Raw genomic sequence first — 27,500 nt, forward strand, 5'->3', positions numbered from 1 at the left:
GACCGTGGCTAAGTGGAGAGCAGGGCCATCCTTCAATCAGAAGATCGGCGGTTCGAGCTCTGGCTCCGCTAGTCGCATGTCAATGTGTCCTTGAGCAAGACACTTAACCCCAACATTGCTCCCGTAGCTGTTCTTACGGTGTATAGATAGATACTGAAATATAAGTCGCTTTGGATAAAAGCGTCTGCTAAATGACTGTAATGTGATGTAATAAACAATATAAACAGAGTACAAGTTCAGCGTCAGTAGTACATTCAGTATTGGTAATATTAGTAGTAGTAGTATTAGTAGTAGTACTGCAGCAGTAAAATCATCCTGCGTATCGGCGGCCTGTTTAAGGTATAGCAGGTAAAAAGTGCCACTGTTGCCGCGGTAACAACCCTGTTGCCGTGGATCAGCACGATAGTCCTGGAGAGGAGACGCAGGGAGGAGACGCAGGGAAGGAGACGCAGGGAGGGAGACGCAGGGAAGGAGACGCAGGGAAGGAGACGAAGGGAGGAGACGAAGGGAGGAGACGCAGGGAAGGAGACGCAGGGAGGAGACGCAGGGAAGGAGACGCAGGGAGGGAGACGCAGATCATTTACATCACCGGGTTGCACAAACAAATAAAATAAATAATAATAAACACACAGAACATGTATTTTAAACTCTCTGCAGTAATGTATGCAGTATTTTAAACTCTGCAGTAATGTATGCAGTATTTTAAACTCTCTGCAGTAATGTATGCAGTAAGAGCGATACTGAGCGTAACTTGATTATCAGTATCTTCTGGTTTTATGGTGAAATATTATAGATGTATTTCACTTAAACGTCAGTAGGATTCATCTTCTGGGAACCATGAATGTCATGTTAAACAGTGGGCCGATCCGTCAGATATAATATAGATACGGTGATCATTATCAATAACTACAGACAATGAATACTCAGGAAAACATCATAAACGTATTTGTTTCTCTGCTCTCTGAGTAGTTTTGTTCTCAGTATTTTTATTTCTCTCTCCGTCTCTCAGCTACATTCAGTCTCTGAGCGGTTGGCAGGCGTAGCAGAGCTCCCGCCCACACAGCACCGCCGCCCACCTTCCCAGCATGCCGCTGGCCTCTTACCACAGCCCTCTTCACCCTGACGGAGCTCTGTGTGAGAGCAGAAACACAACGTTTGCATTCACTGTTAGTCTGAACAGCTTCTACCACACTAACATTCTGATTACTAATGTCATTTATTTATCATCGTTTCTGTGGATTTAAGGATAAACACTTTGGTTGAGACATTCATGGTCCCCACAGGATGAATCACAAATATTTACGTTATCGACTTATCGTACGATATATATTGACATCATTTCAATCATTTTGTATCTGTTCATTGTACCAAATATAAAGATTACCAATAAAAAGTATTCATCATAACAGGCCTCATCACAACAACTACAATAATTTATCATTTAAAATTCTAAATAGCCGTTTTCCCTCCACATGACTTTATCTCTATGACTCTATATTAGACGACAGCAGCCATGATGTTGATGCATTAAGTCACTGTATCACTCTGCAATGCTACGCTACCCACAGCGGCGGGATACACGAGCAACGTTAAGTAGTTCCTCAAATCCTCATACTGATACTTGATATGTTAAGTTTAACATTTCAATCAGAGGTTCCTCAGTCTGACGTGTTGTGACCTCGATGCTGCTTCAGAACCTCAACATGACTAAAATCCCTCTAACACACATCTGACCCACTCAGACTAAAGACAAACCACGAGCTCTGTATTATGCAGCACTAGTTTCTCTGAGGACTTCATGTCCGCTACGAACAAGCTGCACAGCTTGTGATCACTAATTCAGTGTCTCGTCCTGCTTCTCCTCCAGTCGATGGACGTGGTTATCCAACGAGCTGTCCATCGTACTAACATCATGTTCAACTGACACTCAATGACACAACTGACACAATATGTTAAAAATGCAATATTCTCACTGGTGGAAACTGGTAGAAGATGTTGTAGATGTTTTGTGTCCTCAAGTGGTTTAACTTCCACAGAGTTCTGTGGTTACGCTCACTGCAGTGCTTTGACTTTTTCTGGATTTCGTTCTTCTGCTGGTTGTGTGATTTTAGACTCTGTTGTTTTCTCAGAATCCCTGATGATCACATGTGAAGATTCGGCCTGTTCTCATCCAGCGTTCATAGCTGTACCAACGGAAATCAATGCACTGTAATTCCTCTACATCCTACAAAATCAAATCCTATGTAATCCTCGTTATCGGGAAGTATAAAGAATGCAAATACCCACAAAAAGTGGGTGTGGATGGAGGTGGATTGGTCCAACAAAAACTGATCTTCCATTTAGGAGTAATTGAATAATTTACATATTGACAGATAATATATAAACATCTTAAAAGGCTTTTGAGGGCAATGTGATGCTCATTTGTGGAGCCCGTGGAGTGAGTCTTTAGACCGTGGGGAGAGTCTTTGGACCGAGGAGTGAGTCTTTAATCTGAGTGTCTTTAGTCCGTGGAGTGAGTCTTTAATCTGAGGAGTGTCTTTAGTCCGTGGAGTGAGTCTTTAATCTGAGGAGTGAGTCTTTAGTCCGTGGAGTGAGTCTTTAGTCCGTGGAGTGAGTCTTTAGTCCGTAGAGTGAGTCTTTAGACCGTAGAGTCAGTCTTTAGTCCGTAGAGTCAGTCTTTAGACCGTGGAGTCAGTCTTTAGACCGAGGAGTGAGTCTTTAGTCCGTAGAGTCAGTCTTTAGTCCGTGGAGTCAGTCTTTAGTCCGTGGAGTGAGTCTTTAGTCCGTAGAGTGATTCTTTAGACCGTAGAGTCAGTCTTTAGTCCGTGGAGTCAGTCTTTAGTCCGTGGAGTCAGTCTTTAGACCGTAGAGTGAGTCTTTAGACCGTAGAGTGAGTCTTTAGACCGTAGAGTCAGTCTTTAGTCCGTGGAGTCAGTCTTTAGTCCGTGGAGTGAGTCTTTAGTCCGTAGAGTGATTCTTTAGACCGTAGAGTCAGTCTTTAGTCCGTGGAGTCAGTCTTTAGTCCGTGGAGTCAGTCTTTAGACCGTAGAGTGAGTCTTTAGACCGTAGAGTCAGTCTTTAGACCGTAGAGTCAGTCTTTAGTCCGTGGAGTGAGTCTTTAGTCCGTAGAGTGATTCTTTAGACCGTAGAGTCAGTCTTTAGTCCGTGGAGTCAGTCTTTAGTCCGTGGAGTCAGTCTTTAGTCCGTGGAGTCAGTCTTTAGTCCGTAGAGTGAGTCTTTAGACCGTAGAGTCAGTCTTTAGTCCGTGGAGTCAGTCTTTAGTCCGTAGAGTCAGTCTTTAGACCGTAGAGTCAGTCTTTAGTCCGTAGAGTCAGTCTTTAGTCCGTGGAGTCAGTCTTTAGTCCGTGGAGTGAGTCTTTAGACCGTAGAGTCAGTCTTTAGTCCGTGGAGTCAGTCTTTAGACCGTAGAGTGAGTCTTTAGACCGTAGAGTGAGTCTTTAGACCGTAGAGTCAGTCTTTAGTCCGTGGAGTCAGTCTTTAGACCGTCGAGTGAGTCTTTAGACCGTAGAGTGAGTCTTTAGACCGTAGAGTCAGTCTTTAGTCCGTGGAGTCAGTCTTTAGACCGAGGAGTGAGTCTTTAGACCGTAGAGTCAGTCTTTAGTCCGTGGAGTGAGTCTTTAGTCCGTGGAGTGAGTCTTTAGTCCGTGGAGTGAGTCTTTAGTCCGTAGAGTGAGTCTTTAGTCCGTGGAGTGAGTCTTTAGTCCGTGGAGTCAGTCTTTAGTCCGTAGAGTCAGTCTTTAGACCGCAGAGTCAGTCTTTAGTCCGTAGAGTCAGTCTTTAGTCCGTGGAGTCAGTCTTTAGTCCGTGGAGTGAGTCTTTAGACCGTAGAGTCAGTCTTTAGTCCGTGGAGTCAGTCTTTAGACCGTAGAGTGAGTCTTTAGACCGTAGAGTGAGTCTTTAGACCGTAGAGTCAGTCTTTAGTCCGTGGAGTCAGTCTTTAGACCGTAGAGTGAGTCTTTAGACCGTAGAGTGAGTCTTTAGACCGTAGAGTCAGTCTTTAGTCCGTGGAGTCAGTCTTTAGACCGAGGAGTGAGTCTTTAGACCGTAGAGTCAGTCTTTAGTCCGTGGAGTCAGTCTTTAGACCGAGGAGTGAGTCTTTAGACCGAGGAGTGAGTCTTTAGACCGTAGAGTCAGTCTTTAGTCCGTGGAGTGAGTCTTTAGTCCGTGGAGTGAGTCTTTAGTCCGTGGAGTGAGTCTTTAGTCCGTAGAGTGAGTCTTTAGTCCGTGGAGTGAGTCTTTAGTCCGTGGAGTCAGTCTTTAGTCCGTAGAGTCAGTCTTTAGACCGTAGAGTCAGTCTTTAGACCGTAGAGTCAGTCTTTAGTCCGTGGAGTCAGTCTTTAGTCCGTGGAGTCAGTCTTTAGTCCGTAGAGTCAGTCTTTAGTCCGTGGAGTGAGTCTTTAGACCGTAGAGTCAGTCTTTAGACCGTGGAGTGAGTCTTTAGTCCGTGGAGTGAGTCTTTAGTCCGTAGAGTCAGTCTTTAGACCGTAGAGTCAGTCTTTAGACCGAGGAGTCAGTCTTTAGTCCGTGGAGTCAGTCTTTAGTCCGTGGAGTCAGTCTTTAGTCCGTAGAGTGAGTCTTTAGACCGTAGAGTCAGTCTTTAGTCCGTGGAGTCAGTCTTTAGTCCGTAGAGTCAGTCTTTAGACCGTAGAGTGAGTCTTTAGTCCGTGGAGTGAGTCTTTAGTCCGTGGAGTCAGTCTTTAGTCCGTAGAGTCAGTCTTTAGACCGTAGAGTCAGTCTTTAGACCGTAGAGTCAGTCTTTAGTCCGTGGAGTCAGTCTTTAGTCCGTGGAGTGAGTCTTTAGTCCGTAGAGTCAGTCTTTAGTCCGTAGAGTCAGTCTTTAGACCGTAGAGTCAGTCTTTAGTCCGTGGAGTCAGTCTTTAGTCCGTGGAGTGAGTCTTTAGTCCGTAGAGTCAGTCTTTAGTCCGTGGAGTGAGTCTTTAGACCGTAGAGTCAGTCTTTAGACCGTGGAGTGAGTCTTTAGTCCGTGGAGTGAGTCTTTAGTCCTTAGAGTGATTCTTTAGACCGTAGAGTCAGTCTTTAGTCCGTGGAGTCAGTCTTTAGTCCGTGGAGTCAGTCTTTAGTCCGTGGAGTCAGTCTTTAGTCCGTAGAGTGAGTCTTTAGACCGTAGAGTCAGTCTTTAGTCCGTGGAGTCAGTCTTTAGTCCGTAGAGTCAGTCTTTAGACCGTAGAGTCAGTCTTTAGTCCGTAGAGTCAGTCTTTAGTCCGTGGAGTCAGTCTTTAGTCCGTGGAGTGAGTCTTTAGACCGTAGAGTCAGTCTTTAGTCCGTGGAGTCAGTCTTTAGACCGTAGAGTGAGTCTTTAGACCGTAGAGTGAGTCTTTAGACCGTAGAGTCAGTCTTTAGTTCGTGGAGTCAGTCTTTAGACCGTAGAGTGAGTCTTTAGACCGTAGAGTGAGTCTTTAGACCGTAGAGTCAGTCTTTAGTCCGTGGAGTCAGTCTTTAGACCGAGGAGTGAGTCTTTAGACCGTAGAGTCAGTCTTTAGTCCGTGGAGTGAGTCTTTAGTCCGTGGAGTGAGTCTTTAGTCCGTGGAGTGAGTCTTTAGTCCGTAGAGTGAGTCTTTAGTCCGTGGAGTGAGTCTTTAGTCCGTGGAGTCAGTCTTTAGTCCGTAGAGTCAGTCTTTAGACCGCAGAGTCAGTCTTTAGTCCGTAGAGTCAGTCTTTAGTCCGTGGAGTCAGTCTTTAGTCCGTGGAGTGAGTCTTTAGACCGTAGAGTCAGTCTTTAGTCCGTGGAGTCAGTCTTTAGACCGTAGAGTGAGTCTTTAGACCGCAGAGTCAGTCTTTAGTCCGTAGAGTCAGTCTTTAGTCCGTGGAGTCAGTCTTTAGTCCGTGGAGTGAGTCTTTAGACCGTAGAGTCAGTCTTTAGTCCGTGGAGTCAGTCTTTAGACCGTAGAGTGAGTCTTTAGACCGTAGAGTGAGTCTTTAGACCGTAGAGTCAGTCTTTAGTCCGTGGAGTCAGTCTTTAGACCGAGGAGTGAGTCTTTAGACCGTAGAGTCAGTCTTTAGTCCGTGGAGTCAGTCTTTAGACCGAGGAGTGAGTCTTTAGACCGAGGAGTGAGTCTTTAGACCGTAGAGTCAGTCTTTAGTCCGTGGAGTGAGTCTTTAGTCCGTGGAGTGAGTCTTTAGTCCGTGGAGTGAGTCTTTAGTCCGTAGAGTGAGTCTTTAGTCCGTGGAGTGAGTCTTTAGTCCGTGGAGTCAGTCTTTAGTCCGTAGAGTCAGTCTTTAGACCGTAGAGTCAGTCTTTAGACCGTAGAGTCAGTCTTTAGTCCGTGGAGTCAGTCTTTAGTCCGTGGAGTGAGTCTTTAGTCCGTAGAGTCAGTCTTTAGTCCGTGGAGTGAGTCTTTAGACCGTAGAGTCAGTCTTTAGACCGTGGAGTGAGTCTTTAGTCCGTGGAGTGAGTCTTTAGTCCGTAGAGTCAGTCTTTAGACCGTAGAGTCAGTCTTTAGACCGAGGAGTGAGTCTTTAGTCCGTGGAGTGAGTCTTTAGTCCGTAGAGTCAGTCTTTAGTCCGTGGAGTCAGTCTTTAGACCGTAGAGTCAGTCTTTAGACCGTAGAGTCAGTCTTTAGTCCGTGGAGTGAGTCTTTAGTCCGTAGAGTCAGTCTTTAGACCGAGGAGTGAGTCTTTAGACCGTGGAGTGAGTCTTTAGTCCGTAGAGTCAGTCTTTAGACCGAGGAGTGAGTCTTTAGACCGTGGAGTGAGTCTAGTCCGTAGAGTCAGTCTTTAGACCGAGGAGTGAGTCTTTAGACCGAGGAGTGAGTCTTTAGACCGTGGAGTGAGTATTTAGACCAACTTTTCATCAGAGAAACAGATATTCAGACACGCAGTTGTTCAGTTTTGTACAGACAAGAGTTGTCATGTCTTTGAACGAAATGAACTGGACTACAGACCCCGAACGCCTCAAATAACTCCTCTCACTCCACAAATGTTTGAAACTTGTGAAATTGTGCTCCGGTGGCTAAAAAAATAAACCTTCTTGTTTCATATTAGACTCAACGTTCATGTTGCTCATTTCAGCCTGAAGCAGATTTGTGAGTCTTTGACAGAAGAAGATAGACGGAAGCTCACTTCTTCTTTCTGATGACCCATTTCACTTCCTTTACTTCTCTCCTTTCTTTCACTCTCTGTCTCCTTATCTCTTTTATGTCCTCAGTCCATCCCTTCCTTCCTCTGCTTCTCTCACACTCTTGTCACTTCCTCTCATCTCCTCACCTCTTCTCTCTGTTCTGTTGCTACACATTCTTCCACATCAACTCCTTCTTGTTTCCTCCACCACTTTATATTTGTTCTCTTCCTCTCCTATATAATCCCTCCTTCTATCTCTTTGCATTTAGCTCTAGACATTTTTTCCTCTTCTCTCTCTATCGTTGTTTCCTACCTCCCCCTCTTTCCGCTCTCCTCCTCTGTCCTCGTTTCTCTCTTTACATCCCCCCTCCCCTCGCCTCCTTTCCTTCTCTCTCGCTCTTTCTCCTCCTTCAGCCACCCAACTACAAGACAAATGGACGAACGCCTCGTTGGTGATATGTAGCCTGTTTCCTCCCCCCTCTCCATCCTCCACCGCCTGAGGGAGGAGAGGGTGACGTCTGCAGCTCCGTCTATAAGGATGGAGGGTGGAGGAGGGGGTGAGGTCTATAAGGATGGAGGGTGGAGGAGGGGGTGAGGTCTATAAGGATGGAGGGTGGAGGAGGGGGTGAGGTCTATAAGGATGGAGGGTGGAGGAGGGGGTGAGGTCTATAAGGATGGAGGGTGGAGGAGGGGGTGAGGTCTATAAGGATGGAGGATGTGAGATGGTTTCCATGCATTAGTGATGTTCAGTGACAACAGATTCTGTTCTGTCCCAGATAACAAATCTCTCCTTCAAACACCGATTCATTGGCTTCGACCTCATGAAATAACTAGTTTATACTACATGTACTACGACTGTATTAAAGTACTTTATACTACATGTACTACGACTGTATTAAAGTACTTTATACTACATGTACTACGACTGTATTAAAGTACTTTATACTACATGTACTACGACTGTATTTAAGTACTTTATACTACATGTACTACGACTGTATTTAAGTACTTTATACTACATGTACTACGACTGTATTTAAGTACTTTATACTACATGTACTACGACTGTATTTAAGTACTTTATACTACATGTACTACGACTGTATTTAAGTACTTTATACTACATGTCGGATGACATCAAACAACAGACCACAGCTCGTATTTAGTGGTCGTTCTGCGTTACAGATGGACGAATCTACGAATCTACAGACGTCACAAACAAACAGTTTATCTGGTTTATGGTTTATCTGGTTTATGGTTCATGGTTTATGGTTTATCTGGTTTATGGTTTACGTGAAACGTGGGACGAGGACTGACGGGAACAACAGAGCTGCTACACCACGACTGCAGAGGACGTTTTCAGCTCAGGTTCAAACTGAACCATCTTTTCATTAAATACATTTGAGAAGTTGAAACTTTGGGTCGTGGCTTGTTATTAAGGGGTGATGGTGGGTCCCGCAGCCAGACCAGTTGAGAACCACTGCTATAGTGTGTGTGTGTGTGTGTGTTGGATGTCATTTAAACAGAAATGAACCTCATTGTTTCATGAACATATTAATGATCTGCCACCACCAGAAGATCTCTGATCCTCTGGTGGTGGTGTTGTTGTTGTTGTTGTTGTTGTTGTTGTTGTTGTTGTTGTTGTGACATCATTTATTGATCAGATGTTTCCAGAATGTGATCCGTGTCTTTGGGGGACGAGAGTGTGAAGAGGATCACATCACCTCTCCTGGTGTTCAGTGTCTCTGTTGATGAGGTTCCCTTTGTTCATTCTGGTCTCATGTGGTCTCTGCTGGTCTTATGTGGTCTCTCTCAGGTCCAGAAGAGACTCGCTGAAGACAGAAGAGAGGGGAGACTGAGGCTACCTGCTCAGTCCTCTTTGGTTTTTGAGAAGAACTTCTGCACCAATCAGCAGCCAGCATGGACTTTGTGATGAAGCAAGCTTTGGGTGGTGAGTACTCCGATGTCCTGACGCTCTTGAACGTGTCATCATGAGGAACTCATTTCTCCTGAGATGGTTCAAAGACTTATTTACGGCTAGATGACGATATGTTGAGTGTTGATGGAGCTGCTAAAATGTTAGCTTAGCATAGCACAGATGAAACCAGACGCCATTCAGAAAACAATCGTTTTAAAAGTTGTTTACTTGTCGTCTTGTAGAGAAAAGTAACAAAACATTAATTCAGACTTTTTATAAATCGGTATCATTATGTAGTTATTTCTATCTTTTTTTAATCTGTTTATTGCAATAAAATCACAGCTAAATAGTTTATTTAGGGTTCATACAGCTGTAGTAAACCAGCTGATGAATTAGTCTCAAAACCCACCAGTGAAACCAAAATGAACATTTGTCCAATACTTGGATTTATGAATAAATATCTGCAAAACTAATTCAGCTTCATCAGCTGCAGTTTGTGTTTAGCGCTAATGCTGAGCTAGCAATTCAGATAGCATTTAGCTTAGCGCTCACAGAGCAGTTATATGTACATCGAGCGACATAGAAAAAGGCCCTCAGGGGTCAGAGGTCTCGTCTCATCAGCTCAGTGAGCAGCACAATGAGATTCATCGATTCCTTCGTGTTTCATTCACTTCACTTCTGAGTCCAAATTATATTCAGACTAATTCCTTCTGGGCCGTTCTATTCCTTCTCTATTTAGATTAGTTCACCTTGACCAGGTTCTGGATCGGGTCTTATTATCCTCTGAACGGTTTGGGATTGGTCTCTTTATTTAATCTCGATTTTGTATGTTCAAAAAGCCTTTATTTAAAGTTAAAGAGTTCAATATTGAGCCACTAGGGGGAGCTGCTCTTTTGTTCACGTATCAAGATAAAGACAAAACATTCACTCTGCAGTGACAACCATCAATAGCAACCGCCATTTAGAATCCATCTATTCAGATCAACAAATAAACTAAACACTACACACTATGTATACTAGTCAGTACACTACACACTATGTACACTACACACTATGTACACTACACACTATGTATACTAGTCAGTACACTACACACTATGTACACTACACACTATGTACACTACACACTATGTACACTAGTCAGTACACTACACACTATGTACACTAGTCAGTACACTACACACTATGTACACTAGTCAGTACACTACACACTATGTACACTAGTCAGTACACTACACACTATGTACACTACACACTATGTACACTACACACTATGTACACTAGTCAGTACACTACACACTATGTACACTAGTCAGTACACTACACACTATGTACACTAGTCAGTACACTACACACTATGTATACTAGACAGTACACTACACACTATGTACACTAGTCAGTACACTACACACTATGTACACTAGTCAGTACAATACACACTATGTACACTAGTCAGTACACTACACACTATGTATACTAGACAGTACACTACACACTATGTACACTAGTCAGTACACTACACACTATGTACACTAGTCAGTACAATACACACTATGTACACTAGTCAGTACACTACACACTATGTATACTAGTCAGTACACTACACACTATGTACACTAGTCAGTACACTACACACTATGTACACTAGTCAGTACACTACACACTATGTACACTACACACTATGTACACTAGTCAGTACACTACACACTATGTACACTACACACCATGTACACTAGTCAGTACACTACACACTATGTATACTAGTCAGTACACTACACACTATGTACACTAGTCAGTACACTACACACTATGTACACTAGTCAGTACACTACACACTATGTATACTAGTCAGTACACTACACACTATGTACACTAGTCAGTACACTACACACTATGTACACTAGTCAGTACACTACACACTATGTACACTAGTCAGTACACTACACACTATGTATACTAGTCAGTACACTACACACTATGTACACTAGTCAGTACACTACACACTATGTACACTAGTCAGTACACTACACACTATGTACACTACACACTATGTACACTAGTCAGTACACTACACACTATGTACACTACACACCATGTACACTAGTCAGTACACTACACACTATGTATACTAGTCAGGACACTACACACTATGTACACTAGTCAGTACACTACACACTATGTACACTAGTCAGTACAATACACACTATGTACACTAGTCAGTACACTACACACTATGTATACTAGTCAGTACACTACACACTATGTACACTAGTCAGTACACTACACACTATGTACACTAGTCAGTACAATACACACTATGTACACTAGTCAGTACACTACACACTATGTACACTAGTCAGTACACTACACACTATGTACACTACACACTATGTACACTAGTCAGTACACTACACACTATGTACACTACACACCATGTACACTAGTCAGTACACTACACACTATGTATACTAGTCAGTACACTACACACTATGTACACTAGTCAGTACACTACACACTATGTACACTAGTCAGTACACTACACACTATGTACACTAGTCAGTTCATGTCCCCCCCCCCCCCCGTGTCCATACTGAAGTAGTTGACCTCCCGTAGAGTTGCTGTCTAGTGTTGTGACCTTTTCTTCAGGAGACTGTATTTATTCCATCAACACAAACACACCCTGATGAGGTTTTCTCATCGGGGGGGGGGGGGGGGGGGGGGGGTCAGGTCACTAATCTAATCACCAGCCTGTAGTGTTTCTCGTTCGTGTAAATGAACACATTAATGTTTTTATCGATTTTGTGATATCATTTAAACCAGTAAATGTTGACGATCAGGTTTTAACATGTTGTAAATAAAACTAGACCAAAGACAAAATCATATTTAACAAGTCTCACAAACAGACGCGCACACACACACACACACACACACACACACACACACACACACACAAACACACAGACAGACATAATAAGCAAAGACAAATAGGCTTCATTTTTCATGACAAATGGCGCGTTGCCACGGCAACAGCGTTTAACAACAACTCACAATATTCACGATGAAGCGTCAATGTCTTACAAATTACCGTACCAAATTTGAGACTGATCTGGGCAACTTCCTCGTCGGAGTACATCAAAGTCATTTCCTTTTGCCAGTAGGTGATTTTAGACATCCTCAGGCCATGATTTTTATCAAGTATGGCAAGTTTGGGACAGATTTGAGCAAGTCCAGTGTCCCTAGGAGGAACTCCTTAAAGTATAGCGACTAGAAATCATGGGAAAATTCTAACAAAAATGAAAATGGTCAACTTCTTGTTTGTTTTAGAGCATGGTCCCAAGACACTTTTTTTTTAAGTCTTCATGTGATACATGTTCCTACCTAACATGTAGGAACATGTATCACATGTTCCTACATGTTTCTACATTTCATACATGTAGGTCAAACGTAGCGCTGGGGCTATATTTTGTGGAGTTACATCAGCTTGTTGTTTAATAGCGAATCACGTACAATGGCCGTCACGCCACGTCTACGCCATAACATCAAACGTAAAGCTTTGAGTAACTTTTAATTGCAAAGGTCTTTGGATTATACTGACCAAATTTGAAGTGGATCTGGAACAAGAGTAGCGAGAACCATCGCCTGTACAAATAAAGTGATTAGTTTTCATTACTGTATGGCTTCATATTAACTTCTACTGTTACTGTACAGCTGTTAGGATTGTGGACAATCTTCTATTTGCAATTAATATGCATTCAATCCAGTTCAATTATTTAAATGAAAATGATAATCTACTCTGGCTAAGGTAGCTTATCAAGAGTAAAATAATAGCTGTGATTTAACTGTACGTGGGACTGTTGGGACCGGAAGTACTCTGGCTGTGGTCATCACAGTGAACAGTGTCTGCAGTGATGAGAGGGCAGTGAGCCTTGTTGCTGTAGTTTATCTCCTTGGAGCAGAGGCTGCATTTAGCATACCCTGCCTCATCAATGTATTTAAAACACTGTGACAGCAGGAAGCTGTACTCACGTCTGTTTAGACCTCCACCTTTATCCAGGCCCAGCTCCACCTTTATCCAGGCCCAGCTCCACCTTTATCCAGGCCCAGCTCCACCTTTATCTTTGTTTTTATATGACTAAAACTTTTAAAGGTTAATAATAATAGAGCTGAAATACTGATTAATAACTGAATAATAAATTAGTTTATTGCTTAAAGTAACTGTTTTATCACTTAATTTTCTTCTCAGAGTTCACCAGAATGCTACATTTTAAAGCTCATATTTAAAATAAAATTCTCCAGGTATGTGTGAGCATATGGTGTTACAAAATGTTATTTCAATAAAAGTTCAACATGGACCATTTTGTTACCATTTTGTTGGGGCGGTGGGGCATGAACATTTTTCTTCCTCCAAAGTGGGGCGTGACAGAAAAAGTTTGAGAACCACTGCCTTAAAGTACAGCGACTAGAAATCATGGGAAAATTCACACAAAAATCAAAATGGCCGACTTCCCATTAATTTTAGAGCATGGTTCCCTAAGACTTTATTTTAAGTCACCATGTGATACATGTGCCTACCATATTTCATATATGTATGTCAAACGTAGCGCTGGGGCTGCATTTTTGAAAATTTGTAGGGGGCGCTATCGAGGCAATTTGAAAGGGTCAAGCCAAAAAGCCATATGAAATATTTATTTCCATCACCTATGACACTTGTGCAAAGTTCCAAGGCTTGTTGAGCATCCTAACTCACAGAAAAATAAGCTTCATTTTTCATGGTGAATGACGCGTTGCCACGGCAATGGGTGCCACATAAAATGAAGGTCGTTCAATGTCAGTAGACCATTCTAGTAACTTTTCATCATTAATATCTTTAGATCATCCTAACCAAATTTGAAGTCGATCGCATTCATTCTGTGGGAGGAGTTCGTTAAAGTACGTCTGAAAACGATGAAAATTGACAAAAAAGCCAAAAAATGGCTTAACTACTGTATCGCTCCCTAGTGGTTGAATGGAATGAAAATTGTAGGGTACGTAACAATATACAATGTGCACATATGAGACAAATTTCGCGATTATAGGTTAAATGGTTTTGAAGTTATGAGTATTGAAAAACAAAGCCACGCCTTATGAAGTTCATTGGTCCATATCTTCTAAACGTAATGAGATATCAAACATCTTTTGTTAATATTTTATTATATAGATCCAATACTGATCCACAGCAAATTTAGTAGCAATCGGACTCAGCGTGTAGGAGGAGGTTGCAAAAATGGGTTTTTCACAAACTTCAAAATGGCGGAAAATGTTGGTAGGCGGAGCTTAGGGGTCCAGGAGGCTTTTTTGTAGACCTCATTTGGTAGCATGCCTGTGTAAAATGTCAAGTTAATTGGACATACGGGATGAGGTGGCTAAATTCTAGGGGGCGCTAGCGAGCAATTTGTTCATGTTCGAGTGTGGGACCCATAAAATATAACATTTTTCAGCAGTCCTGATATGCATGACGACTTTGGTGAGTTTTCGGATATGATAAAGCCCCCAAAAATGCGATTAATTCGAGAGAATAATAATAATTCCTACAGTTTCAATAGGGACCTCGCGGCCCGACATTTTCGGTGCTCGGGCCCTGATAAATTTATAGTATATAAATATATAGTATAATACATATTGAAACTAAGATACGATATAACTGGACTGAATTTTCGTTATTTAATCACTAACCGTGTTGACTTTTATTTTGAAGTATCTACCACCACCATCATCATCATCATCATCGTCTTTCATCCATGGAGGAACAGCGCCCTCTTCCTGTCACATGACAGGAAATGATCCAGCAGATTTGCCTCCAAATAGAAATCCATGATGTTGATCTGTGACGTATACTTCCACCGTTGGACCGTGAGGTCTACCGTACTTATCAGGTGTTTATCTAAATATCAGTTATTGATTGATATTGTTGTTGTTATTGATCTCTGTCCAGGAGCCACCAAAGACATGGGCAAGATGCTGGGGGGAGAGGAGGAGAAGGACCCCGATGCATCCAAGAAGGAGGAGGAGCGGCAGGAGGCGCTGAGGCAGCAGGAGGAGGAGAGGAAGAGCAAGCACTCCCGCATGGAGGCCGAGAGGGAGAAAGTACGGCAGACCATCAGGGACAAGGTTTGACTAACGTCTCCTCTTCGTCTCCTCATTGTCCCCTTCATGTCCTCTCTCCTCATTGTCCCCTTCATGTCCTCTCTCCTCATTGTCCCCTTCATGTCCTCCCTCCTCATTGTCCCCTTCATACCACCTCTCCTCATTGTCCCCTTCATGTCCTCTCTCCTCATTGTCCCCTTCATACCACCTCTCCTCATTGTCTCCTTCATGTCCCCTCTCCTCATTGCCCCCCTCATGTCCTCTCTCCTCATTGTCCCCTTCATGTCCTCTCTCCTCATTGTCCCCTTCATGTCCTCTCTCCTCATTGTCCCCTTCATACCACCTCTCCTAATTGTCCCCTTCATGTCCTCTCTCCTCATTGACCCCTTCATGTCCTCTCTCCTCATTGTCCCCTTCATACCACCTCTCCTCATTGTCTCCTTCATGTCCTCTCTCCTCATTGTCCCCTTCATGTCCTCTCTCCTCATTGTCCCCTTCATACCACCTCTCCTAATTGTCCCCTTCATGTCCTCTCTCCTCATTGACCCCTTCATGTCCTCTCTCCTCATTGTCCCCTTCATACCACCTCTCCTCATTGTCCCCTTCATGTCCTCTCTCCTCATTGTCCCCTTCATACCACCTCTCCTAATTGTCCCCTTCATGTCCTCTCTCCTCATTGTCCCCTTCATGTCCTCTCTCCTCATTGTCCCCTTCATACCACCTCTCCTCATTGTCTCCTTCATGTCCTCTCTCCTCATTGTCCCCTTCATGTCCTCTCTCCTCATTGTCTCCTTCATGTCCTCTCTCCTCATTGTCTCCTTCATGTCCTCTCTCCTCATTGTCTCCTTCATGTCCTCTCTCCTCATTGTCTCCTTCATGTCCTCTCTCCTCATTGTCTCCTTCATGTCCTCTCTCCTCATTGTCTCCTTCATGTCCTCTCTCCTCATTGTCTCCTTCATGTCCTCTCTCCTCATTGTCTCCTTCATGTCCTCTCTCCTCATTGTCCCCTTCATGTCCTCTCTCCTCATTGTCTCCTTCATGTCCTCTCTCCTCATTGTCTCCTTCATGTCCTCTCTCCTCATTGTCTCCTTCATGTCCTCTCTCCTCATTGTCTCCTTCATGTCCTCTCTCCTCATTGTCTCCTTCATGTCCTCTCTCCTCATTGTCTCCTTCATGTCCTCTCTCCTCATTGTCTCCTTCATGTCCTCTCTCCTCATTGTCTCCTTCATGTCCTCTCTCCTCATTGTCCCCTTCATGTCCTCTCTCCTCATTGTCCCCTTCATGTCCCCTCTCCTCATTGCCCCCCTCATGTCCTCTCTCCTCATTGTCTCCTTCATGTCCTCTCTCCTCATTGTCCCACTGTCCTCCTGTCCCTGCAGTACGGGCTGAAGAAGAAGGAGGAGAAGGAGGCGGAGGAGAAGGCGGCCATGGAGCAGGCCTGTGAGGGCTCTCTGACGCGTCCTAAGAAGGCGATTCCTCGAGGCTGCGGAGACGGCGAGGACGAGGACGAGGAGAGCATCCTGGACACCGTCCTCAAGTTTCTGCCCGGACCTCTACAGGACATGTTCAAGAAGTAAACCGTGACAGAGACGAAGGGGGTCTGGCTTTGGGTGTTTGTAAGGAGGCGGAGCTTGAGAGTAGATTGGGGGGGCGGGGCTTCTCACTGCCTTTCTACAAAACCTTTACGTTCTTCTTTTCTACTCGACGACTGCGTCTCTCTTCTTTTTATTTGACTCTGAGGACATTTCTTACAGTTTAATACGTCTTCTATCCTTTTTTCCTTTTTTCACACCTAGTGAGGTCAGACGTTCTGATTGGTTTGGTTCTGACAGGTTTGGTTCTGACAGGTTCATCACCTGTTGCCAGGCAAAGGGGACCAATGGCGAGCAGTAATCCTGCAGATGGAGCATGTTGTGTGTTTTCTACTTTTTATGAACCTTCTGGTCTTTATATTCAAATTTAAATGAATCAGCGTTTTGAGTTCTGGGACATGTGCCTTCATACATCGTCCTCCAGCCAGAGGACACGTCAATGAGGGACATTGGGTTGTTCATCTGCATGAAGACACAACATGGGACACTTTTACCACACCATGTCTCTGTAAACTTGGCTCGTTGTCACATTTAGAACACATTTAAAAACAGACCTCCGTGTTACCTTCAGGGCCTCGAGCTTCACAGGAACTTTAGGTTTCATTCTAGATTGACTCGAGCTCGTTAGACGTGTCGAGGACTTTGGATATTCTCTAAAAGATTTTTTATCAGATCAAGATTTCATCCATTCGAGCAAACAAAGTCTTTTGAATCCCATTTAAAAAAAGTAAATCACTGTTTCTTTGTCCAGGAATCAGGTCGATGACAATCAGAGCATGGACCGCTGGAGGAGGCGGGACTTCCTGTCACACCCTCTCTGATTGGTTAAAAGAGGGTTTAACTAAGTGTCTCTTAACTTAAACTATTTACTCACATTTTCTTTTCCACATGAATGCAAACGTCAGGCTTTCTTCTCGACTTCCTGACTTTCACTCACATTCCAGCTTCGTCCTCTTAACGCTTCAGTTTTCCCTCGATGGACGCTCATCACCATGGAGACCAAAGAAATACTGGTGACATCTTCACCTTTTTGTTTTTGTTGTGTTGAGGCTGCAGCAGAAACACGTGTGCATGAATCCCACAGACCACAAACTAAAAATGATCTTTGTTTCCCTCAAAGTAGACGATGAGCTCACGGAGGAGCTCAGTCGATCTGAACGTCGTCCTGATTCCTCACGAACGCGTGTTTCCACCAGTTTGTAACTTTAAGGATTAATAAGATGAATCATAAATAGAAACATCTTCCTTTGTTTCCTTAGACAAAGCCATATTATTTAGATCGCAATAATTACTTTAAAATTATTTTTAAAAAAGAAATATTCCACTGAAAGGTTTTACCGTCTCGTGTTTGTTTTATGTAAAAAGTAAAATTAGAAACAAAGATATTTGCATATCTGTTTGTAAATCCTCACCACACTTGTATCTTTAAACGTGTATACGAGTGTATACGCAAAGAGATGTGTGTAGAAAAACTGTCTGTGTACTACATGTGTGTACTACATGTGTACTGGTACTGTGTGTGTGTTTCTATGTGTTGTTGACTCATATTGTCCTCCTTTATATTCGTATAACTATTAATGTGCACAGGCAGAGAAACCATACTGAACACATTCCTTTAATGTCGAGCAAACGTTTGAGACGAGACGAAGAACACGAGACGGTTTCCTGTTTCTGCGTCTCCCGGCAACAGAACCATGTGACGCTGGCTCCAGAGAGACTTTAGTGGAAACACCGGATCTCTGTACTACAAGTTAGTAGTAGTAGAAGTAGTAGTACTGCGTTCACACAATGTGACAACATACTGAAAGAGTTATGTTGCTTTGTGTCAAATCTTTGGATTTCAAACTGATGTTGGTTTTTAAAAGTCACAGTTTGATATAAAACATGTCGGTGGTTTCATAACCCTAAACCTAAACCTAACCCTAACCCTAAACCTAAACCTAAACCTAACCCTAACCCTAAACCTAACCCTAACCCTAACCCTAAACCTAAACCTAACCCTAACCCTAAACCTAACCCTAACCCTAACCCTAACCCTAAACCTAAACCTAAACCTAACCCTAACCCTAACCCTGAACCTGAACCTAACCCTAACCCTAAACCTAACCCTAACCCTAACCCTAACCCTGAACCTGAACCTAACCCTAACCCTAACCCTAAACCTGAACCTAACCCTAAACCTAAACCTAACCCTAAACCTAACCCTAACCCTAAACCTAACCCTAACCCTAAACCTAACCCTAAACCTGAACCTGAACCTAACCCTAAACCTGAACCTAAACCTAACCCTAAACCTAAACCTAAACCTAACCCTAACCCTAACCCTAAACCTAACCCTAAACCTGAACCTGAACCTAACCCTAAACCTGAACCTAAACCTAACCCTAAACCTAAACCTAACCCTAAACCTAACCCTAACCCTAAACCTAACCCTAAACCTAAACCTAAACCTGAACCCGTATACAGATGAATTCAAAATCATCAATATTCAACCCAGTCTCCTAAACGTGACGTTCACGTACAAGTCAACCGTTCTCAACGTTTGAGGGAAACCTTCTGTCTCCTGGACTACGGACGTGGTTTTAAACAATTTCAAACACAAACTTAATGTTGTCAAATGAAACTAAACTAAACTAAACTTCAATTAAACTAAAACTAAACTAAACTAAACTTCAATTAAACTAAAACTAAACTAAACTAAACTAAAGTTAAACTAAAGTTAAACTAAACTAAACTAAAGGACCTTCATCAGTGTTTGTCATTACATGTTTGTTACTTTATTAAAGTTCTGGATGAAATCAGAAGAACCTGAATGTTGACGTTTGCTTTCAAGTTGGGCGTCGGCGTTACGTTTCCCTTTAAACGTTATTCATAATGCATTTTAATGTTATTTCAATATTAAACATAATCTAAAACATCAAATCTGAGACGAAGACTTCGACACTGAAACTTTAACGTTTGATTTCTTTAGAGGCGGAGCTCTACGAACGTTGTTTGATGCTTATTTTTCTCTCTGCAGAGACAGAAATCACGGGTTGCAGTTGCTTCGCTGATGTTGAAGGTTTAGTGCAGTTTGAGGAGAATCACATTGATTCATGTTATTCATCACATGAACACAGTCTCACTTCCATCAGCTTCGTTCTTGCCTCGGATAGTAAAGAGTTAACATGAAGCCATTCATCATCTGTGTGTAGAACTCCAGGCCTCACGTCATGTGACCTGCCTTTAAAAAAAGGGCTATTAGCATAATTAATTAGCATAAGTCAGCTGTGTGTGAGCTGGTTTCAGTTCCTTCTGCTGTCGTGAGTGTTTCAGACTGTCTGCAGAGTGACGTGTTGTGGCTTTGATCCTTAGTTTGATAGACGACGGTGGAATACGTGAACATCTTCCAAACACTGACGTAGACGAGACTGAACGACAGCGTAGACGTTAAAACACATTAAACACATACCTGAGTTTCAAACGGTCAATATTGATGGAGAGACAAGATAAAGAGATAAAACACTGGATCATCAAAGCATCTTCTGTTGTCAGGAGCCACAAACATTGAGAGAACCCCCCCCCCCCCCCCCCCCCCCCCTTAAGTCTGGTGAGGTTTCTCATGTCTTACATCAACACAGTAATGTATTCTGGCAGCGTGCAGCACATGTTTACGTCTGAAATATAACTTTATGAAATGCAAAGAGACGCTTGAAGACGGAGAATGAAAAACTTTAGTTCTTTAAACTTTCTCGTCGGCCGGACTGTTGAACACTGTAATGATGTCATAACCTTTGTCTGTTCCACGTGTACTCTTGTTGGATCTTCTTAGAACTGCCCTGCTCGTTCCTGCCAGTAACTCTAGTTTACGGAGTGGAAGACGAGGTCTCGTCCTCACGTTTACGTCCCTTTAGTGGACGACGAGGTCTCGTTAGCACAAACTGTGAAGACAGACTCTTTAAATACATTCCAGTCTTTTTGGCGTTTGCACTAGAATACGTTGAAATGTTAAAAACAGTTCCTACTGCCAACCTACTGTGGCTTTTTCTACTGAACGGTGAAGTTGAACGGTACCGGCTGAGGTTCCATCCCCGGCAGCATTCCCTTTAGTTCGGCCATTTGTGCCAAACCAATGCGATTGGCGATATTCACACGTTTGCAGACGATGTGACGTTGTTCACTGGAGTGACGAGTAAACCAGGAAAAGGATTAAAGAGGGATTAAGAACTGAAAAAATGAAATGGATTTTTCTTAAAGTTCCTACATTTGAGTCTTTCTTTTATACTTCAGGGTGAAATCATTTCAGGGTGCCGAGGTTCAGAATGTAGAAATGAGTTCTTTGTGCTATTTGTTCCTTAACTGCATGTCGTGTACTCTGTGGAGCCCGATCACTGTAAAACGCTCATCAATGGAATTTAATCTTCTTTTTTTGGAAATGAAATGCATAGCACTAATAAAACAGGTTTATAAAAAGCTACCTGTCTTTTTATTCTGTGGTATTTTTTCCAAATCATTTTTAACATTATATACTTCGTACATCTCTAAAGACATAAAGTACGTTTAAACAATTTAACAGCAATCTATTTGTTGGTTTTTGATTCTTTTTGTTAATGAATTGAGATCTTGTGGAGGTTTTAGACTATTTTTATTTCTCATCGTTCGGTCTGAAGATTTAAAGTTGAAAAAAACAAACTCAGTTTGCTGAAAAATATCAAACATTTTAATGATTGATGATGAAATGAATTGTGTTCAACAATCGATGGACTCACATCAGCTCTGATCAATAATGTGTAATAAGCAGCGACGTCGTGGAGCGTCTTCATCACATGAAACATGAAGCATGTTGGGATGCTGCTGCAGCAACGTTCCTCTTTCTACCAACACAAACCAGAACACAACATTCTACCAACGTGTGTTAAACTGTGGAACGTTCCTTTAATATGAAGAACCAACATTTAGATGTTCTACAGGAACTCTTCTTCATCTTCATCTCCTCTGATGAAAGTCAACCAGCTGAGAGGTTTGAAGGTTAATTTACTGAGAGAAAAGTCAAAGTCTACAAGACCAGAACCTGAACACAAGACGCCCTCTGTGGAACCAGGTGCAGGTGTACCCGAGGTCCGATGTGGTCTACAGCCGGTTCAGGTTTATCTACAGGTGTAGCAGGTGGTCCGATGCGGTCTACAGCGCCCCCTGTGCCACCCTCCTGAACAGCTGGCGTCTCTGCTGGGCCGTCATGGCGTCGCAGCTCTGAAGCAGGTTGGAGATGACGAGCGTCTGCTGAACGCTGGAGGACTTCACCCACAGACGACCGTTCATCCCGACCACCAGCTCACAGGGGAACAGCTGCTGCAGGTCAGCAAGGACCTCACTGTGGGGGGTCAGCAGTCTGGGGGGGAGTAGACCAGGTGAGACATGACCTCACTGTGGGGGGTCAGCAGTAGACCAGGTGATCCTGGAGTCTCAGGACAGCGTTTCTACACAAACATCTGAGGACGTTTACCTTCTGACGAGTCCCAGAGAGACCGTGAAGACCAGACCTCCTCCTCCAAACACTCCCATCCCATTGGCTCGTCCTGAACTGTCCACACACACCAGCTCCGGCTCCATGTCCTTATTGGCTATGAGGAACTGAGAGAACACCAGGTCGCCCACCTGTACAGGTAACACACAGGGGGGAGGAGTTAAACACGTAGGGAGGGAGGGGCTAACACCAGGTCGCCCACCTGTACAGGTAACACACAGGGGGGAGGAGTTAAACACGTTGGGAGGGAGGAGCTAACACCAGCTCACCCACCTGTACAGGTAACACACAGGGGGGAGGAGTTAAACACGTTGGGAGGGAGGAGCTAACACCAGCTCACCCACCTGTACAGGTAACAGGTGTGACCCCCCTCTGGGTCTCACCCGGACCTTTCGGAGGCGGGGTCAGGGTCTCACCTGGACGTTGGGTCGGTTCCTCTTGGTGGATCCCTCAAAAGCCAGGTAGGACAGAGACGCCTGCTCACTTCCTCCAAAGTCCACCTTGAAGACGTCTCCTGCTTTGACCGTCACGATGCCGATGACGGTCTCACCTTTAGCGGGGACATACTGAGGACACAGAGGGACAGACTCAGCTCCCATGATGCACTGCTCCAGTACCAGTGTCACACTTTACTACAGACTTCTATTGGGGAACGCTGAACTCCATTTAAATATACAACTATTTTAAATCGGACACATTTTATTTGACCGCACTGAACGTTCAGAGCAAACTTTAACAGCTCTCATTAATGGGTTTGGTCTCCTGAGAAGTTCGGCGTAGAACTGGTTCCTCGAGCAGAACGTCATTATTATTAAACAGAACTTTTCAGAACCGGTTCCCGCTGCTCGCTGCTGTGAAGCCGGCGGACGGAGTGACGTCATAACAGCGCGCCCGGTTCAAAAAGATGAACTTTAATGACCCAACGCGCAGCTTCTGAACAAATATCTTTGAGCCGAAATCACGACCGATCTGTAATGATTTAAATTCTGTCCAAACATCCGGTCACATGACGCGTTCACGTGTGCTGACGAGGAAAAACCTTAAATTGCGAGATTTCCAGACGGAGTCCCGGAAGTTGTAGACGCCCTGCTGCATGCAGACGACTCGCTCAACAGATCCTGAGCTTCATGCCGGTGTATGAACGGACTCTCTAAAGTCTCACCCTCCTCTGCTGCGAGTCCATCCAGAACATGTGGGGCTGTTTGTGTCGCAGGACGCCGCTTTTACACACCAGCAGCCGGTCTCCGCTCCGCCTCAGACCCGGTCCACACACCACCTTCTCCGGTCTAACGGGGCCCGTTAGAGAGATGCTGTCGTCGGCCTCAAAGGAGAACTCGTCTCCCGGTAACAGAACCTCCCCGGTTCTCTCTTTTAAAGTGGATAACATCGCGTCTCTTCACATGTGTTGCTGTTGCTGTCTGGCGGACTGATTTTAATGTGACACACCGGAAGCAGGAAGCTCAGCCTGCAGCGCCCTCTGCGGGACAGAAGGCGGGAAAACATGTTTCTAATCATTAAGACAATAATATCTTTACTTTACTAATTCAATTCAGAGCAAAGCAACATGTCGACTTCACAAATATCAGTTTACTAAAAGAGTAATGAAATAAATAGTTATTATAAAATACATATTTAAAATAAAGAAAAACATCTTTTTGTCTTTTCGTTTTTTCATATTTATTGTATTTATTGTCCTTCATTTTGAATGTTAAATAATAATAATTATAGTTATAATTATCATTTTTAATTTTGAAAATAAATATAGTAACGTAAAAGTCACGTTTTTATTATTGCAGCATATATAATTATATATTATTATATATATACATATTATAATTATCATTGTTATTATTATTATTATTATAATTATCATTGTTATTATTTAATATTACAACATATTAATAATATAATAATGTATTAATAACAATAGCAGAGGGCCAGCAGGGAGCAGCAGAGTCCTGGTCTCTGACCTCAATGCTGGATGAACTTCTTCTTCGTTAGTGTCTCAGTGTGTCAGCAGCAGCTGATCTAGAGCTGCTTCCTCTTCTTCTATTGTGGCCTCACAGTTCACATCCAGACCAGAACCTCAGTTCACATCCAGACCAGAACCACAGTTCACATCCAGACCAGGACCACAGGTCACATCCAGACCAGGACCTCAGTTCACATCCAGACCAGGACAACAGGTCACATCCAGACCAGGACCAGGACCACAGGTCACATCCAGACAAGAACCAGGACCACAGGTCACATCCAGACCAGGACCAGGACCACAGGTCACATCCAGACCAGAACCAGGACCACAGGTCATATCCAGACCAGGAACTCAGATTGTGTGTGTGTGTGTGTGTGTGAGCGGAACCTCCAGCAAACCAGTGGATCTGGACTCACTGAGAGAAATAAACTCTGTTCTAGATCAAACTTATAAAAATAAATCTATGAAAGTCAGCGATCACTTCAGTGACATCCCCAAATTCATCCAATCAGTCAACGTAGTTATGAAAGTGTCCGGCCTTCACCTTCTGGATGAGAAGAAGCGTTTCCGCCTTAAAGAACACATCACTGTTCTTAGAAATACACAAACAGGTAGACTTGTTAAAAAGACTAAAAGGTGAATGATCATGAACCTCACAGAGTTTGTCTCTGTAGGTTCTCTGAGTCTCCTCTCTGAGCCCTCAATGCTCCACAGCAGCATCAGTCCAGTTGGCTTCAGTGACCACCTGGCTGCACCACACTGAGCCGACTGATGAGGATGACGGCGACATCGATGGACGTCCTGAGAGACGACAGCAGCATCACCTCAGCTGATCAACAGGGTGGTGGAGGAAGTCTGTGCCGCCCTGTCCAGACCCCAGAGTCTCTGTGAGACCAGCGGTGTGACGGCTTTGAGTGCTGCTTCCCCTGCCTGTCCATCCCCCCTCTGTGGGGGAGCGGCAGGAAGAGGGAAGTCAGCTGCTCATCTTCACAACCCCGCACCTGGAAAAGTTCCAGGATGTGGGCAAAGAAGCCGTCTACCACACCTGCGTCAAGGTTGTCAACTGGTGGACTGAGTTCTTTGGTCCAGATGTTTCTCCTAAAGGCAGCTGGAGGTCTCTGTACAAGCTGCCCGTTGAAAAGTTGACAGCAGACCTCCAGTGGAGGGTCGTACACGGGGCGATAGCCACAAACAGGTACAGAGCACCTTGATCCGGAGCTGGGGAGATGTTTATTCTGTTCCCAGAGTGAAGATCTTAAGGTGTGTTCACACCAAATGCGATGAACGCGGCGAGATTACATACAAAGTCTATGCACAGACGCGATGAACGCGAATTTGCGATTGCATGGCGCGTGTGGCGCGGCGCGATTGACGCGTCAAAACGTGTGTGTGTGTAAACCATATGGTACAAACAATGAATAGACGCTGCCGTATTTACGTCTAGATGACGTTATTGTGAGTGTTGATGGAGCTGCTGTAATGTTAGCATAGCCTAGCACCGATCGATCCGAGCTCCATTGAGAAAACAAGTACAAATCGGCATCATTACGTAGTTATTTGAGTCCCTTTTTGTCGGTTTATTGCCGTTAAATCACAGCCAAGTCAGTTTATTGTGTGTTCATACAGCTGTAGTAAACAGCCGACGTGTGGCTCGCTAGACACAGTGAGCTCGATGAAATCCACGGAGCTCCTCCGGACTATGTTATGAACCAGACATGACGGCGTTTAGTTCCCCGTGATATCTGGACTTCCACAACACGTACTGAGCAGAAATAGAGGAGATTTTTCTACGGTTGATGGCGGACAGTTGAACAGCTTTCAGGCCGATAAGCCACGCCTCCTCTCCGGTGCGTCCAGCGCGAATGAACACAAATAGTCCCCGGCGAGACCGGCGAGACCGGCGGTGCGAATGACGCGATGAACGCAATTCGTGCCGCGTTCATCGCGTTTGGTGTGAACACACCTTTATACATCTGTTCATTCAGTGTCCTCGGCTGTCAGCACTGTTTGAACTTTTAAAAGGTGGATCCAGGGTCTTGGGGATGTTTTTACGTTTGTTTTGTTTGTCGTTGGTCCCAAATACTCTGCTAAGAGGAAAACAGTTCACACGTTGGCGAACTTTCTGTCCGGTACGGCTAAGATGGCCGTCTGGTTAACACGCAGGAACCAGACTCAGAGTGCCGGCAGTGTGGAGCTGGTACCGGTTCTGAAGGGACCGCTAAAGGCCAGACTAAGGGTGGACGATGTGACGGCCTTCAGCTGCATTTGGGCTGTTGGGGGGGTTTGATGCTCCGTGGGGGGGAGGAGAGCTGATCATTCATGTGTGATATGTTGGTTTGTTTTTGTTTATTTATTTATTTTTTGATTTGATGACGTGATCTGGTGTCTCCTGGATCAATACAAAATCAAAAATTCTTCTTCTTCTTCTTCTTCTTCTTCTTCTTCTCTGTAGATAAATAAAGCCTGCCCCCCTCTTTCAGATGCTAACTAAGCAGACATATGGAGAGGAGGAGTCTCTGCTGGACTCCTAAAGATTCTGATTGTGTGACAAATCACGTCCAGAGAGACTCAGCCTCCTCCCTCCTCACCCTCATCTCCTCCCTCCCCCTTCTCTCTGTCTCTCTGTCTTTTTAAGGACAGGCTTTTCACAATAAGAGACACCTTTATGAAACAGACTGAGCCTGGGGCGACTGTGGCAAAGCGGATAGCAGGGCCGTCCTTCAATCAGAGGATCGGCGGTTCGATCCCCGGCTCACTAGTTGCTTGTTGATGTGTCCTTGAGCAAGACACTTAACCCCAAAATGTCTCTTGTAGCTGAGCCTACGGTATAGAATTGGAATTGTAAGTCGCTTTGGATAAAAGCTAAATGACTGTAATGGTTCACTTGTTAGTCTCATTCAGGTAGCCTTCTCTGCCTAAACAGAATCACAAAGTTATAGCTATTTAATCATTTTTCTTAAATACACTACATGTATTATAATTTATATAAATATTTGTCTCATTATCTTATGTTCTCATAGCACAGCTACTGTGCTCCTCAGCTGCTCTGCTTCAGTGCAGCTTGTTTTAAGTCGAGCTTTGATCCAATCAGAGTTCACCTCTGTGTCTCTAGGTAGAAGAGAGGCCCCAGGCCTACAGACTCACCAGTGAATCCATGTGCAGGTTAAGTGAATGGGGACGATGTTGTTGATCGTCATAGTGTTCAACCAATCAGATCTTTAGTTTGACATGTTGGGCGTATTCTTTGACGCACCAGAGCGGCCTGCTGGCCTACAGCTACGTCAGCATTAC

General features: G+C 44.0%; 2 protein-coding genes across 2 annotated transcripts in view; one reads left to right on the forward strand and one right to left on the reverse strand.

Moving 5' to 3' along the window:
* Nucleotides 1-16,716, forward strand: part of LOC306702484 (complexin-2) — a gene marked incomplete at its 3' end in the record, with an annotated part of 20,534 nt that extends 3,818 nt beyond the window's left edge. The window contains exons 2-4 of the mRNA XM_079168119.1: nucleotides 8,915-9,049; nucleotides 14,988-15,163; nucleotides 16,519-16,716. Coding sequence (XP_079024245.1) covers nucleotides 9,019-9,049; nucleotides 14,988-15,163; nucleotides 16,519-16,716 — 405 coding nt within the window. The 5' untranslated portion in view covers nucleotides 8,915-9,018. The remainder of the gene's footprint in view (nucleotides 1-8,914; nucleotides 9,050-14,987; nucleotides 15,164-16,518) is intronic.
* Nucleotides 16,717-21,461: 4,745 nt separating this feature from the next.
* LOC306701805 (exosome complex component RRP40-like) lies at nucleotides 21,462-23,649 on the reverse strand. The gene is made up of 4 exons (XM_079167218.1): nucleotides 23,397-23,649; nucleotides 22,651-22,800; nucleotides 22,214-22,365; nucleotides 21,462-22,099 (listed from the first exon to the last, which is right to left on the reverse strand). The coding sequence occupies exons 1-4, from the start codon at nucleotides 23,619-23,621 to the stop codon at nucleotides 21,892-21,894; spliced, it is 735 nt and encodes a 244-aa protein (XP_079023344.1). The 5' UTR covers nucleotides 23,622-23,649; the 3' UTR covers nucleotides 21,462-21,891.
* Nucleotides 23,650-27,500: the final 3,851 nt, after the last annotated feature.

The sequence above is a fragment of the Pholis gunnellus genome, assembly GCF_910591455.1.
Source record: "Pholis gunnellus genome assembly, chromosome: 10".
Classification (NCBI taxonomy): domain Eukaryota; kingdom Metazoa; phylum Chordata; class Actinopteri; order Perciformes; family Pholidae; genus Pholis; species Pholis gunnellus.